The 14,508-nt window shown below is 52.6% G+C and overlaps 1 protein-coding gene across 1 annotated transcript; it reads left to right on the top strand.

Annotated features, from left to right (window-relative positions):
- Positions 1 to 300: 300 nt before the first annotated feature.
- On the top strand, positions 301 to 12,339 carry AWAT2 (acyl-CoA wax alcohol acyltransferase 2). Its single transcript, XM_043974725.1, has 7 exons — positions 301 to 428; positions 7,995 to 8,105; positions 8,562 to 8,632; positions 8,719 to 8,923; positions 10,754 to 10,928; positions 11,312 to 11,511; positions 11,972 to 12,339. Exons 1-7 carry the CDS (start codon positions 347 to 349, stop codon positions 12,124 to 12,126), a joined length of 999 nt encoding a protein of 332 aa, XP_043830660.1. The 5' UTR covers positions 301 to 346; the 3' UTR covers positions 12,127 to 12,339.
- The last annotated feature ends 2,169 nt before the right edge of the window (positions 12,340 to 14,508 follow it).

Raw genomic sequence — 14,508 nt, 5'->3', positions numbered from 1 at the left:
TTTCAGGAGCAGTATCCATGAACCGTGCCCTTCCCTGTCTTCCCTGGTACTTCCTGAATCCTACCTCTGGCCTGCCTCTCCCACATGTCTCTCTTCATAGCCAAAGGTGAAGATAGGGGCTGTCACAATCCCCAGTTGGGTTACGCCATATAAGGGGCGATGCCAAACTAGGTAAAAGAGCAGGTGGGTGGGCAGGGAGGCTGGAGCTCGGGGTGGTGTATGTGTATGTGTGTGTGTGTGTGTGTGCGCGTGCGTGTGTGTCTGAGAGTCTGGGAGAGCCAGGACAGGGAGAGGAGGCCTGTGGCTCCATCTGGGGAGCAGTCGGCACTGGCCAGCCCTGGGCACCATGGGCTCCATCTCCAAAGACCTGAAGACGGCACTGGAGGTTTTTGCCATCTTCCAGTGGGCTCTGAGTGCCTTTCTCATTGGTGAGTCCAGGGCAAGGCAGGGCCTGTGGCTCCCATAGTATGTGTGGCTGTGTGCATGTGTGCATATATGCATGGATGTGTGCGTGCATGCATGCATGGAAGGCTGGATGGAACCCCCCTATGGGGGCTGGGGGGGATCCTCAGGCAGGGCCAGTAGCTCACGCCACGTGAATGTGTGTGAGCTCTATGAGGACACCCATGTTCAGGGAGGCAGAGCTATAGGTAGTGGGGTCTCCTTTGGCAAAGGTACCAAGCAGCTGCTGCTCAGCTCCATTGCAGTGGCCAGCAGCCAGGCCTGGAGGAGAGACCTGGGGCAGGCCCTGTGGAGAAGCTCTGCGAAGGCCTTCCCCCTGTCGAGGTCATCTAGGTGAGCCCTCCATGGGGTGACTTTGGGAGAGCCGAGATGGAAAGGCAATGCAATGGGGCATTGTGGGTAGGGCACTAGACTTGGGGTTAGGGAGACCTGGGTTTAAATCCCACCTCAAACTCTTAATGGCTGAGTAACCCTGGGTGTAGCACTTCCCACACTTGATGATCGATCCAGCCATGTGGGCCTTCTCTCTGCCTCTCTCATACTGTCTGTCAGTCACCAAGCATTTATTAAATGCTTACTCTGTGTCAAATTGTGATAAGCTGCAGAGATCTCCCGTCTCCATGCCTTTGCCTGGGCTGTTCCAGCCATGCTCTCCATCCCTGCCCCTTCCCCCCCCCTAGTCTGGAGCTATATTGTGGAGGACAGTAAATGCCAGGCTAAAGAAACCATATTTGATTTGAAGTCTTTGAACAGGGGAATAATGAGGTTAGATTGGGATGGTGTTCCCAGAATTTTTCTATTGGTATGTATAGCCCAGGAGCTTTGGAGCCAAGGCCAAGGATTAGGCTGTCGTTGTACTCTTGGTCAAGTCTTTCCCTCTCTTTTGACCTTGGTTTCCTCTTCTGCAAAACAAGAGGCTTGACTTGGGTGATGCTGAACCATCCAGCGAGTGCTACCATTTCGTGTGCATGATAGGGTAGTTTGTCTCTGCCGGGCTGAATGAGCATCATGTCCTTAGGCCTTCCTCATGGGATGTGTCCTCTCCTCTCCTTCAGCATTGGAATCTCTCATCTGCCTCTCCTCCTGGTGACTGACCTTGAAGGGGCTCCAGGCTTCTCTGCCCAGCGGGTCCTTTGAAGGAGCTCGGCTGCAAATGATCACATACTTTTACAGTGTCCGAGACAGAAGGGCCTTCTGGCCGGGACATAGGATCAGTGAGAGCCGGGAGGGACCTAGAACATCAAACCTTGGGGTTGGAAGGTACGGAAGAGCTCGGCTTAGGGGAGATGGCATCCACTCACTCCCCCATCAGTGAAGGGCGAAGATGGTGCAGGAGTGCCTCCTCTGCCCCCGGGATGTGCTGACGTGCCAGCCACCAGGCCCTGTGGGGGGCACCGAGTGACAAGCCTATTTGGATGGAGTGGCCTGGGGCTGGATGAGGGCAGGAAGGCCTTTGTATGGTAGATTTAGGGAAACATCTGTATGAGGTTGGCAGGGGATCCCGGGGCCAGAAGGGGGGAGAGGGGAAGTATGCTCCAGATGTCAGGCTCCATGGGGGTAAAGTCCTGGTTTTTCTACCCTAGTTATGGCTCAGGATTAGGTGAACTCACAGATCACCTGGACATGTCAAGAGCATAGTCTTGGCAAGGAGAAGGGTCACCTCATGTGGGACAGAGATCATGGCAGAAGGCATCTGGGACATGGGACATGGGGGTGGAGAGAGAAGAGAGGGCTCTTGCTGGATGGCTTTAATTTTTTTCAGTGAAATATGGTGTGAGGTTCTCTGCTAAGAGCGGGGAGCCACAGCAAGCTTGAGGAGGGATGACAGGGTTTGGAGAGTGGGATAGGGAGGTGATTAGGGAGATGTAAAAGCACTGCTTTGCCACAATGAGGCCCCTGTTGTGGTTCTGAAATAGATCCTTGTAATGGACCCAGTCAGGCTAATTTGATGATTTTTTTTCTAGTTTTGTTCAGCAGCACATGAGTGGGAGCCAAGGAAGCCAATAGTGGGAGCGAGCCAATGCTGAGGCTTGGCAGGGCAAGATGGGTGAAAAAGGGGGGCAAGAGTCCTGAGAGAAGAGGACAGTGTAGAATTGAACTGCTGCACGAGGGGTCAATATGGGGGAAAGAGGAGAATAGAGCCAGTGTTGGGGTGACGGGCTGGGAAAGAGCTGAGGGATCGAAGGTGGGAGGTTGTGGGGAGCATGAAGAACAGGCAGAGGGGGGAGTAGAGTGACTCCAGTGTGATCACATGAGGTAAGTCCAGAGTGGATCTTTGTATATGACTGAGCTGGGGTGGAGCAGGAGGTCATGGGAAACAAGTAAGGGGAGGAATGGGAGGGGAGGGAGCTGGGGGAAGCTCAATGTCCCCTGAAGTTCCCTAGTGTGAAGTTAGGGAGGAGAGAAAGCCTAGGAGCTGGGGACTGAGCCAACGGAGGGAAGCAAGGGAGTGTTCTGGCGGTCCCCAGACCACCAGGTGAGGGAGCTGGGGATGGTGGCAGATGTGTATTGAGTGAATCATAGAGGAGGAGAGGCTACTGAGTGATAGCAGTAGGTGGAGAACCTAGAGATGACAACCGGGAGCAAGAAGTATTCCAAGTCCCCTGCCTTGCCCAATGAACTCTCCTAGAGTCCTCTAGGCAGGTCAGTGCCGGATGCCAGGCCATGCACAGGCCATGACCCATTTCTCTCTCCACTCCCACTGGCCAGTCCTGTGTCTTCCTCTTTGGATCATGCCGATGACTGGCCTTAGATCAGGGTATTTTGAGCTGGCATGGAACCCCCAGGAGGGGGAGGTGCTTAAGGTCACACTTGAAAACAGGACTTCGGTCAGCTCCCAATTCAGGGCCCTTGCCACTACATAGGGTTGCTTCTTGGGTTCCTGGGTCCAAGAAAAAAGAGTGCGGATGCTTAGTTGTGCTATGGTACTATAATGACTCAATTTATTCAGTGCCTTCTATGTGGCAGGCACTGTGCTAAGCAGTGGGGATACAGAAAGAGGCGAAAGACGGTCACTACCCTCAAGAAGCTTACAATCTAATGGGGGAGACAACACGCAAAGGAAAAGCAAACAGCATACAGGCTAAGCAGAGAGCTGAGACAGGGAGGCTCTTGTTCATGGAAGAGCCAGGAGGCCAGTGTAAGATGTAAGAAGGTAAAAGAAGACAGGAGAGGTAGGAGTCCAGGCTTTGAAGGGCTTTTTTTGGTGAGGCAATTGGGGTTAAGTGACTTGCCCAGGATCACACAGCTAGTAAGTGTCAAGTGTCTGAGGTTGGATTTGAACTCAGGTCCTCCTGACTCCAGGGCCACTCCAGGGTCACCTAGCTGCCCCTGAAGGGCTTTTTGTACTTGCTCCTAGAGGAAGGAGAAAGCCACTGGAGTTTATTGAGTGTGTGAGTGGTACGTGCGACACGATCGGACCTTTGTTTTAGGAAAATCACTTTAGTGGGTAAATGGAGGACAGACTAGAACAAGGAGAAGATTGAGCCAAGTAGCCCCCGAGCAGCTAGTTCCACAGTCCAGGTGTGAGGAGATGAGGGCCTGCCCCAGGGGGGCAGCAGTGTTAGAGGAGAGAAGGGGGCGGATTGAAGGGATGTGAAATGGACAGGCCTTGGCAGCAGCATGAGACAGAGGGAGGAGTCCAGGATGACTCTTTGCAAGTCTGAGGTACTGGGAGAAAGGTGTTACCTCTCTATGGTTACAGCAAAGAGGGTTTAGGAGAAAAGCTGAGTTCCCTTTTGAACACAGTTTCAGAAGTCTACCGACTGTCCAGTTGGAAGGAGGCGTGTGAGAGGCTGTTGGAGATGCAAGATTGGCAGGAAAGGCAGCATAAATATGGTCATTAAATTCATAGGAGCTGATGAGATCACCAAGTGAAGTAGAGAATGGAATTTAAAGGAAAGATTCCTTCTTGGTCTGGACTTGTGATTTTATCAGCACAGGTCGCTCCTGGCACCAATGCAGATCAGTGACTGTTCTGTAGTTTCTAAAGGCAGACTTGAGATTCAGATTTGGACATTCTCTGCATAGAAATGAGGTCATTGGATTGTCAGAGGAGAGAGGCTAGAGAAAAGAGAGGAGAGGGCCTTTGAGGGCCACCCAGCCCCAGGCAGGAGATGGATTCTGATCCCCCAAAAGAAAGTAAGAAGGGCAGGTAGGCAGGTAAGGGAACCAGGAGAGAGCAGGGTCCAAGAGGTCAGTGGAGGAAAGAGACTCCAGGAGCAGTTGGCAGAGTCCGGAGCTATAGAAAGAGCAAGTAATATGAAGGCTCAGAAAAAGCCATCAGATTGAGCAATTAAGAGATCACTGGTGACCTTGGAAAGAGCAGTTTCTGTAGAGTGTTGGGCTTAGAAGCCTCACTGTAAGGGGCTGGAGAGTGAGTGGGTGGGAAGGAAGTGGATTAGAGAAAGGGAAAAGAGTGTGAGGGCCTGGCAGGGCCAAGGGAATGTTTTTTTTTTTTTTTTTAAGAATAGCCAGACTGGGGCAGCTAGGTGGCACCAGCCCTGGAGTCAGGAGGACCTGAGTTCAAATCCAGCCTCAGACACTGAACACTTACTAGCTGTGTGACCTTGGGCAAGTCACTTAACCCCAATTGCCTCACAAAAAACCCCCCAAACCAAACCAAAACAAACAAACAAAAAGAATAGCAAGACTGAAGTGTGCTTGTAGACATCCAGGAAAGAGTGGAGATGAGAGAGAAAGGGGGAATAATTTATGGCAAGAGCTTCCAGGGGAGATGAGCGGGGATGGGACCAAGGTGCCAACTATATAGGTTAGCCTTAGTGAGGAGAAGGGTTCTGCTCTCCTTTGTAACTGAAACAAATGGGGAAAAGATGGGTAGAGTGTAGAGGGCTTTGGAAGGTACAAAGAGAGGGGATGGAGCTGATGGCCTCCATTTTTTTCAGTAAAGTAAGAGGTGAGGCTATCTAGGGAGAGGAGGTAGGTAGGGGTGGAGTTGGGGGTTCAGGAGAGAGGAAGGTCAGAATAGTGTCTTGGAGAATTCTCATCGGGTCAGGCAGAGATGAATTTGCATTTTTAATGGATTGCCATTCAGAAACAAGTGCCTAATTGAAGTTAGAGAATATGAATTTGCAGTGGACCCAGCCAAAATGTTTTTGTGACTTCTCTGGAGTGGAAGCCAAGCAGGGGGATGAGGGACAGTGACCCAGGGTTGAAGTTTAATAAATGCTTATTGACTGACTGACTGACTAATTAGTAGGGAATAAATAGCAGAAGAATAAGGGCTCAAGGGATTCAACGGTAAAGGAACAAGGAAAAAAGAAAGAAAGCAGAAAATATACTTCAATCTGCCCTCTAAGTCTATCAGCTGAAGTGGATAAGTATCTTTTGTCATAAATATTTTGGAATTGTGACTGGTTATTGCAGAACAGAGGTCTTTCGCAGTTGATCATCTATACACTTTTGTTGCTATTGTATAGTTTGTCCTCCTGGTTCAGCTTGCTTTGCCTTGCATCAGTTCATCCAAGTCTTCCCAGGTTTTTCCTAACCCATCCCCTTCTTACAGCACAATATTCATACACTAGAACTGATGAGCATCCCCTCACTTTCCAGTTCTTTGCCATCACGCAAAAAGCCACTCTAAATATTTTTGTACATATGGGTCCTTTCCCTCTTTCTTTGACCTCTGTGGGGTGTAGGCTGGTCACAGGGTGTGCCTAGTTTAATGCCTTTGGGACAAAATACCCAATTGCTTTCCAGAATGGTTAGATGAGTTCTCAGTACCACCTGTATTGTATCTGTTTCCCTACATCCCCTCCAGCTTTTGTCATTTTGTCTAGCTGTTATCTTAGCCAATCTCATGGGTATGAGGTGACATCTCAGAGTTGTTTTAATTTGTATTCCTCTGTTAATGAAGTAGAGCATTTTTTTCATGTGACTATAGCAGGGTACTTTGTTGAACTTGTTAATGCTAGGATTTGTCAAGGCTGGGCAGGAAGGAGAGTGAGTCTAACACAGGCATTGATGACCTGGGAAGAAATGGGAGGTTTCCCTGCTGCCAGTTTCCTTCCCTCTCCAATCTGTTCTCCATGTGTGCCAAAATAATCTTTCTTTTGAGGCAATTGGGGTTAAGTGACTTGCCCAGGGTCACACAACTAGTAAGTATCAAGTGTCTGAGGCTGGATTTGAACTTGAGTCCTCCTGACTCCAGGGCCAGTGCTCCACCTAGCTGCACCCCAAAATAATCTTAAAGCACAAGTCTTACCATGTTCCTACTACAGCTCAGTAAGTTTCAGTGGCTCCCCTTTGCATCTAGGACAAAAGACCAAACTCTTCTGTTTGGTGTTTAAGGGTCCTCCCAATCTGGCCGAAGCCGACCTTTGTGGCTTGCTTATGTGTTACTCCCCAGCCCACATCCTTGCAGCACGTACCATTGCAGACCATCTGGCTTTATTGCTGTTCCCTGAACTTCCTTTTGCAGGCCAGTGTCCCCCTGTCCCTGAAGACACTTCGCCTCGCCTCACTTCTGTTTTGGAGCATCCTGAGCTCAGGTGCCTCCTGGCTTGGGAAACCTTCCCTGTCCCCCTTGGTTGTTCCCCCTTGCTTTCTCCCACTTCAGATGTTTTTTCTGGAGCATCTCGGGCCACAGTTGCCCCTCAGTAGAGTGCTTGCTCTGTGAGGACTGGGCCTGCTCTTTGTTTTCCTCTTGCTATCCCCAGCTCCTAGCACAGGTCCTTAAACCTCGGGGAGACGTCAGAACTGGTGCTTAAATGGGACTCAGTGGATCGAAGGGCCTTCTACACACCACCAGAGTCCGCCTGAATCACTTGCTGCTGGAACCTGAGAATTCAGATGTTCTTCTCCAGGGGCCCCTCCGCCAAGTCAGGGACTGGCCAGTTCCCCTTCTTTGCTCAGCCCCTGGACTTAGCCCTTCCTCCTGTTACCTTTCCCCAAATAGTGAGGGGAGAGAGTCAGGGCCTCCCCTCCTTCGGGGGCCTCCCTGGAGGTGAGCCCATTGAGTTACAAAGGAATTGGTGCTGAGAACACTCAGATCTTGGTTTTACCTTCAGGCTCAAAGGATGGAGGGGGAAGAGGAATTGGGAGTTGTTAGGTGCCAATGTATTGGCAATGTATGTGCGCTTGGAGGGGGTATCTAGGTATAGGTGGGCAAGGCCCTGGATTAGTTGGGGTGGGGGAGAACAGCTTTGGAGACAGAAAAATGGGATTTTAGTCTTGAATTTTGACTACCCACTAGCTTACGTAGGCTACATGTCCCTCTGGGCCACAGATTTCCACAAACACATTCTCTGTTCTCAGGTCCTTTCCCAGTTCTGACATTGTGTTCTAAGGTCCCCACTCCCTCCCCCTCAGCTCTGACATCTGTGTTCTAGAGCCCCCACTCAGAGATTCTGTACCCTGGGGTCTCTGCTTCCTGAATCTGTACGTTTGCACTGCTGACTTGGTGCTGAAAGTGTCTGTATGTGTGCGTGTATGTGTGTGTATGTGTGTATGGGATTGACTGGGGGGGTGGTGTAGCTGATTAACCCTTTAATGCTTTGCCGTGGTTCTCTCAGTTTTATTTGTGACCTTTTTCCACCTCTACCTGGTGGTGTTCACATCCTACTGGCCGCTGACTGTGCTCACAATTACGTGGCTGATTTTTGACTGGAAGACCCCTCAGCAAGGTAGGGCCCTGGAGGGATTGTTGGGGAGCTGGAGCAGGGGAGAGGCTTGAGAATGGCCCAAAAAAGAAACCTGGGCAGGAAGGGGTAATTGGTCCCAGCTGGGCCTCATCTTCAGTGGGCCACTAGTGTGTGGTGTGGGAGGGAAGCACTTGGGACTTGTGGTCAACAGGTCGGGTTCCCGTTCCAGCTTGGAGACATATCCTATACAACCCTGGACAACTTGATGCATGTCTCTCAACCTCCATTTGCCCCCCTGTGAAATGAGGCCAGTCATGCTGATAGGGTGGTTCTGAGAAACACGGGGTGCAAACGTCTAAGGGCAAGGGGGCTGGGAGGCTGGCCACTGGCATGGCTAGGCCTTGACTGTCACACAGAACGCAAGTCCTGGTCCCCTGCCCTCCCCAACTTCCTGGGGGCTGAGGGAGCAGCTTTGGGGAGGTTCTGGTGTATTTGCAGGTGGCCGGAGGTCAGCCTGGGTAAGGGGTTGGTGCCTATGGAAACAATACAGAGATTACTTTCCGCTCAAGGTGAGTAGCTTCCTGTGGTGTGCCCCTGCCCCTTTGCTGCCTGTTTGGCCACCTTCCTTCCTGACTCAGTCTCTCTCCACCCCCAGATGGTGAAGACTCATGACCTGTCCCCCAGCCACAATTATATCATCGCCACTCACCCCCATGGGCTCATGTCCCACGGTGCCTTTTGCCACTTTGCTACTGAGGCTTCGGGCTTCTCCAAGACCTTCCCCGGCATCACCCCATACCTGCTCACCTTGGGAGCCTTCTTCTGGGTGCCCGTCCTTAGGGAATATGTGATGTCTAGTGGTGAGTTGCTTGGTGACCGAGCCTTCACATAGGAGATGGGTCTGAAAGGCTGCTGATTGGCTATGGGTAGCGGAAGTGGTGGATGTTTGTGACTCTTGTGGGTTCTTGTTGCTTCCACCTCTATGGGAAGGTCCCCTTTTCCCCTAGCAACCAGCCCCATGGGGGGGGGCTTGCATTCATTACCCCACCTGGGGACACACATAGACCCGAGGAGACAAAGAACCTATAAGGTCTCTGATGGAGTGCCCCAGGGGTCTGTCTTCAGCTGTCTTCTGGACGGGCGGGGATCACACGAGGGAATATCCGGACAGCTTTGCCAACTTTAAGGCCCGATTTGAGCCATGCTAGCTCCAGTGATTAGTGATATTCTGGCTAGACTCAGGCTGAGGCACACATGCAGTGCCCAGCACATTCGCAGATCATGTGAGACTAGAAGAGAAAGCTGGATGGCAGCACCCCCTTCCCCGCCAAGATTCCAACATTGGGCAGGACCCAATGTCAAGAGGGACAAATGGTCAGCTCTCTACTGAGATCAGAAATGTCCTGGTGCCAAAGAACAGGATGGGGAAGACTTCTCGGCTGTAGGTTCTGTGAAAAAGAATTGGACCCTCATTGCCCCACGAAAGGAAGGAAGGAAGGAAGAAAGAAAGAAAAAGAAAAAAAAGAAAAAGAATTGGTTTTGCCGTCCGGGCCTTGCCAACCAGTGTTCAGAACCCCTGGCAGGCTGGACTTTACGTGGAGAGGGTGACTAGGACAGCAAAGGGCTGTGTGTCCATGCCAGACAAATTCGACTTGGTCCATGGGGCTCTCGAGGGAAGAGCCAGTAGCAGCAATGGGGGGGGGGAGGTGCAGGTTTGAGGTTAGGAAGAACACCTGTAATAAGGAGTGGGCTAAGCAGAAGTGGCTGGGCTGGGCTGGGGCTCCCTCTCCCTGGAGGTCTGTGTACAGAGACTGGATGCCCATTTATTGGGCATGGGGATGTTCCCTTCTAGCTTTGACTCTGGGATTGGAGGCTACATAGCCCCCCCCTTGCCCCCCATCTCCTTTCTCATTCTCATCTACCAGATTTTGAGTCAGTTCTTCACTGAGCTGACTCTGTGAAGGGGGCAGAAAAGGGCACTGTGAGGCTGGGCTGCCTGCTGAGACCTCTAAGCAGAGGGGTTTACTCTCTATTGTGCCCAATTCGGGGAGACCACTGCTGCATCTAGATGCTTTCGACCCAGTGGCAGAGCCAGGGCTCTGGAGGTCTTGGTCTTGAGAAATCTGGAGGGCCTCTGTTATTTCTAAGCTTCTGAACTGCTGTGATTGGGCCATTTGGGCTTGGAGACCTGGGGCTGGCCTGAATGACTCCTGAAATCCTGGGAGAACAGAGGCGTCCCTCTGCTCTCTACACAGACGCCATCTTGGGCTGGGTCCCCAGAACTCCTGATGCCTCTTTGGAGACTGTCATAGTCCCTTCCTAATGGGGAAACAATGAAGGGGTTCTGCAGTCAGTGCCTGTGAGACCCCAGATCAGGGCACACAACCCTGGGAAAAGAACCTACCCTTCCCCTTGTCCCCAACTTTACTCCTTGGCTAAGGAGATTCCAGGCTACATGCTGAAGGTAATGAATGTGGGATGCAGAGCCCTAGCCCAGGTCCCTGCCTCACAAAGCCTGTAGACTCAGGTCTCAGCCAGACTTCCCCGGCCTGCCCTGCCCCGGCCCAGCCTTGCTCTGGTCTGTGCCGGCCGGTCCGGCCCTGCCCTGGTCTGTGCCGGCTGGCCCGGCCCTGCCTACGGGGCAGCTGTGTGCAGATCTTGTGGCCCTTCTGAGATTCTCTGCCCTTTAGGAGCGTGCTCTGTGAGCCAAGCGTCCATGGACTACCTGCTGACTGGCAAAGGCTCAGGCAATGCTGTGGTGGTAGTGGTGGGAGGCCTGGCTGAGTGCCCTTATGCCAGGCCCGGCTTCTCCAAGCTTGTCCTGAAGAACCGTAAGGGCTTTGTGCGCGTGGCCCTCCGGCACGGGTAGGTGGCTTAGCCTGGGGTGGGTCTGGGGGTCCCCACTCACTCCTGGCAGCCCTTAATGCTTCATGGAGCTCATGGAATGAGGCCTGATTCAATGGCAACTGGTGTCAGCATGGGGCACAGACGGAGTTGGGTGTGAGGGACACAGTGGCAGTGCTGAGCACCTGCTTCAACCCCTGTTGGCCCTAGGAAACGAGCCTAGATCAGCTCCCTGAGAGTCAGCTCAGCTTTCCTTCTCCCCATGGCAACCCTTTCATAAGAGGCACCCTAGGGCCCAGCCTTAGGCCAGAGAGGGGAGGGGAGGGAAGGGATGGGGAGGGGCCAGGTTGAGGCCACCAAGGCCTAGTTCTTGCCCCTCCCTCCTTGTTCCCCCATGTCCACAGGGTGGCCCTGATCCCTTCCTATTCCTTTGGAGAAAATGAGCTCTATGGTCAGCACATCTTCAGGGCAGGAGGCTGGGTCCATCGCTTCCAGGAGTGGTTTCAGAGCCTGGTGCACATCTACCCCTGTGCCTTCTACGGCCGAGGCTTCACCGAGAACTCCTGGGGCCTTCTGCCCTACAAGCGGCCCATCACCACTGTCAGTGAGTCCCTGTTCTGGCTCAGGGTCAGTCAGTGCTGGCCACGGGCAGGCTCGAACAAGCCAGGGAGGTCTTGGGGACAGGTACCAGCCCTAGGGGGACGACCACCTACTGAGGCAAAGAGAGCACATGGAGGGAGTGGGCATCCTGGCAAAGTGACAGCTCTTGGGAGCTTCAGGGCTGTGAAAGTGGGGGGAAGATGAGGGAGCCACAGGTGTCTTGGAGGAGGTGGGCAGCACAAGGCAGCAGGCTTGGTGTCAGTAGCCTCCTCCTCTGTGTATGATCCTTCACAGTAAGAGTCTGGAGCCTCAGGTGCCCCCTGGGGTCACTGATCAGGGGAGGGGAGGGGAGGGGAGGAGACGCCAGGCCAGGGGAGGCCTAGGTCCAACACTTGGTGGCTATGGTCCCTTTCAGGGAGGGAGGGATTCTGATGCCTTCCCGCTTTCATTTTCTGCCCTGGCAGTTGGGGAGCCCCTACCGATCCCCAAGATTGAGAACCCGAGCCAGGAGACAGTGACCAAATACCACACCCTATACATCAAGGCCCTGCGGAAGCTGTTTGATGAGCACAAGGCCCAGTATGGCATCTCGGAGACTCAGGAGCTGGAGATTGTTTGAGAGCTGCCCACCTGCAAGCTCCCTGACTTAAGAGGGAGTTGTTGCACTCAGGGGATCTGTGGGAGGACTTGTGGGACATGCGGACTCTGGTAGGGGGCAGACGGGGCCCGAGGGAGCTTGGGCCGGGGACTGTTTGAGCTCTTCATACCCTGATGGCTGGAGCTCCAACCCTGGGCTCGTGGAGGCAGAGAAGTGGCACAGGGCCAGGCAGGGCACGCGCCTAGGAGGGAGCTCACAGTTCCTTGGGTGGGGGCGGGGCATGGGCGAGCCAATAAAAACGTAGTTCTGTCAGTAAATATTCATTAAGTGCCAAATACACGGCAGGGTATTTGGGGAGACACAAAGGTTCTCTGCGGCGTGGGGCCTGCCCGTGGGCAAACACGGACCCAGACACCCCTGTAGGCACATAACAGACACATAAAGTGCTACACCATTGGTGGGAGGAGAGATCACATCTGAATGGGGGTTGGCAGGGAAGGCCTCCTGGAGGAGGCAGCATCTGAGCTGGGCCTTTAAGGGCCTGGTCAGAAGGAGCTCTTATGGGAGGACATTGCAGGCAGAGGCAATGGTAGCCGAAGAGGGCCCCAAGCCAGAAAACAAAGGCGACATTCCGGGGACGTCGAGCAAATGGAATGCTGTTTGGCTGTAACGTAGAGCACGAGACGGGGACCAGTGCAAGCCTTGACCAGATCGTGGAGGCCTCAAATGCCAGGCATAGGAGCTTGGCCCTTGTTTGATGGGCAATGACGAAAACCTCTGCCAAGCTTTGTGCAGCGGAGTCATAGAGCCATGTCACTATACTGACATGTATGGTGAGCAAGAGAGGGATGGAACCCAAGGCTCTAGTGACAATGAAAGGCCAACCTTTGACTTCTGGGCAGTCACGGTGGGAGCAAAACCCCAAACAGAACATGCTGAATTGTCTCCGGGGCATGGAGGTGTGGGCAGTGCGGCCACCAACAGACATTGCACAGGAAGAAAGGAGAGCAGGTGTTTAACCAGGCTCAGGTAGAGATGCTTTGGGAAACATGCTGTGTAACACCCAGCTTTGGGAATCGCTCAGTATGTGTACCAGCTACTGCCAGTGAAGAGAAGCGAGGGAGAGAGATAGAGCAGAGGGAATGAAGAAAATAGAAAAAGGGATGGTGAGCCAGGTAGCAGAACCAGAGAAACAGAGGCTCCTGGAAGCCAAGGAGGCAGGCACCAAAGGAGAGAGGGCAGGTCAGCAAAGGCAAAAAGAAGGGAACTCAGAAGTGGCTGAGGGAAGCTCCACTTCATAGAATTACAGACCTTAGACTTGGAGGGCAGGTCAAGGTCACCCCAGGGGCAATCAAGAAAACCCTTTCCCATAAATGACCAGCTGGGTTCTGCTTGAAGACCCTCCATGACCTTACTCTTGGCCAGTTCCCACTGTTGGCTTCCTGACATCAAGCCTCAATCTCCATCTGTGTCTCCCCCTCCCTCCCTCTTCATCATGCACCCTACTGCCCTCACATCTGTCCTCTGGGGACCAAGCAGAACCAGTGTAAACCCCTATGACCTGGACCAACATCCTCGTTTTCTGCAGTGGCTCATTGGCTGGCTTGCTCTCCAGGCTTCTCTGTCATGGCCATCCCAAATTTGAACTTGGGACCTGGGCTAATTGTTCATGAGTCATTTCCCTTTCTTCAGCTGCAAATCCCCTTATCGCCATCTGCTTTTATTAGGACTACATGCTTATCACAGCAAGCCCCCAGTTTAGTGGCTTCTCTGCTTCTGTTGGAGCTCTCAAAGGTGTCTGGATCATTGAAGTCGGCCATCACTGACTATAGTCAGTGCTAGGGTTGGGATGTTTCCAGAACTTGGTGTTTAATTCTTTCTTCTGCTCAAGTAGCCTGTACACTCTTCAATTTCTCCTTGTGTTGCTCCTCATGCCAGTGCTCTCCGCCATGTTTCCTTCACCCCTGTACTTCCTAGATTCCCTCCCACATATTCATATAGGACGCCACTTCCCTTCCACTGCCCCTCCCTGCTTTTCATTGATATTCCAGTCGTAAGGCCTAGCCCAAGCCTCAGTGCCACCTCTACTGTCATGTTTGCTTGCTCGTAAGAGGGCCTCCGGTTCACTTTCTCTCTTGCACTTGGTACATTTGCATATAGGTATCTGAGGTTGCAATCCTAGCTCTCTGCATGGATGTTGCTTCCAGTGACTCACTGGCCCTCTTTATTCTTCCTCCTACGCTATAATTGCCACTCCTTCTGATAGCAAACTTGGCTTAGGTAGCTGTAGATACTTTGCTCTCTGTCTCCCTTTTCAGCTTCGGGCCATGATATTTCCAACACTCCTGGCAAATGTTTTTTACTGGCTGTAGGGATATTCAGTTCCTGGTCAAGAGCTCCTAA

Source organism: Dromiciops gliroides, chromosome X (genome assembly GCF_019393635.1).
Source record: "Dromiciops gliroides isolate mDroGli1 chromosome X, mDroGli1.pri, whole genome shotgun sequence".
NCBI lineage: Eukaryota > Metazoa > Chordata > Mammalia > Microbiotheria > Microbiotheriidae > Dromiciops > Dromiciops gliroides.
This window is presented reverse-complemented; position numbering and strand designations above follow the sequence as displayed.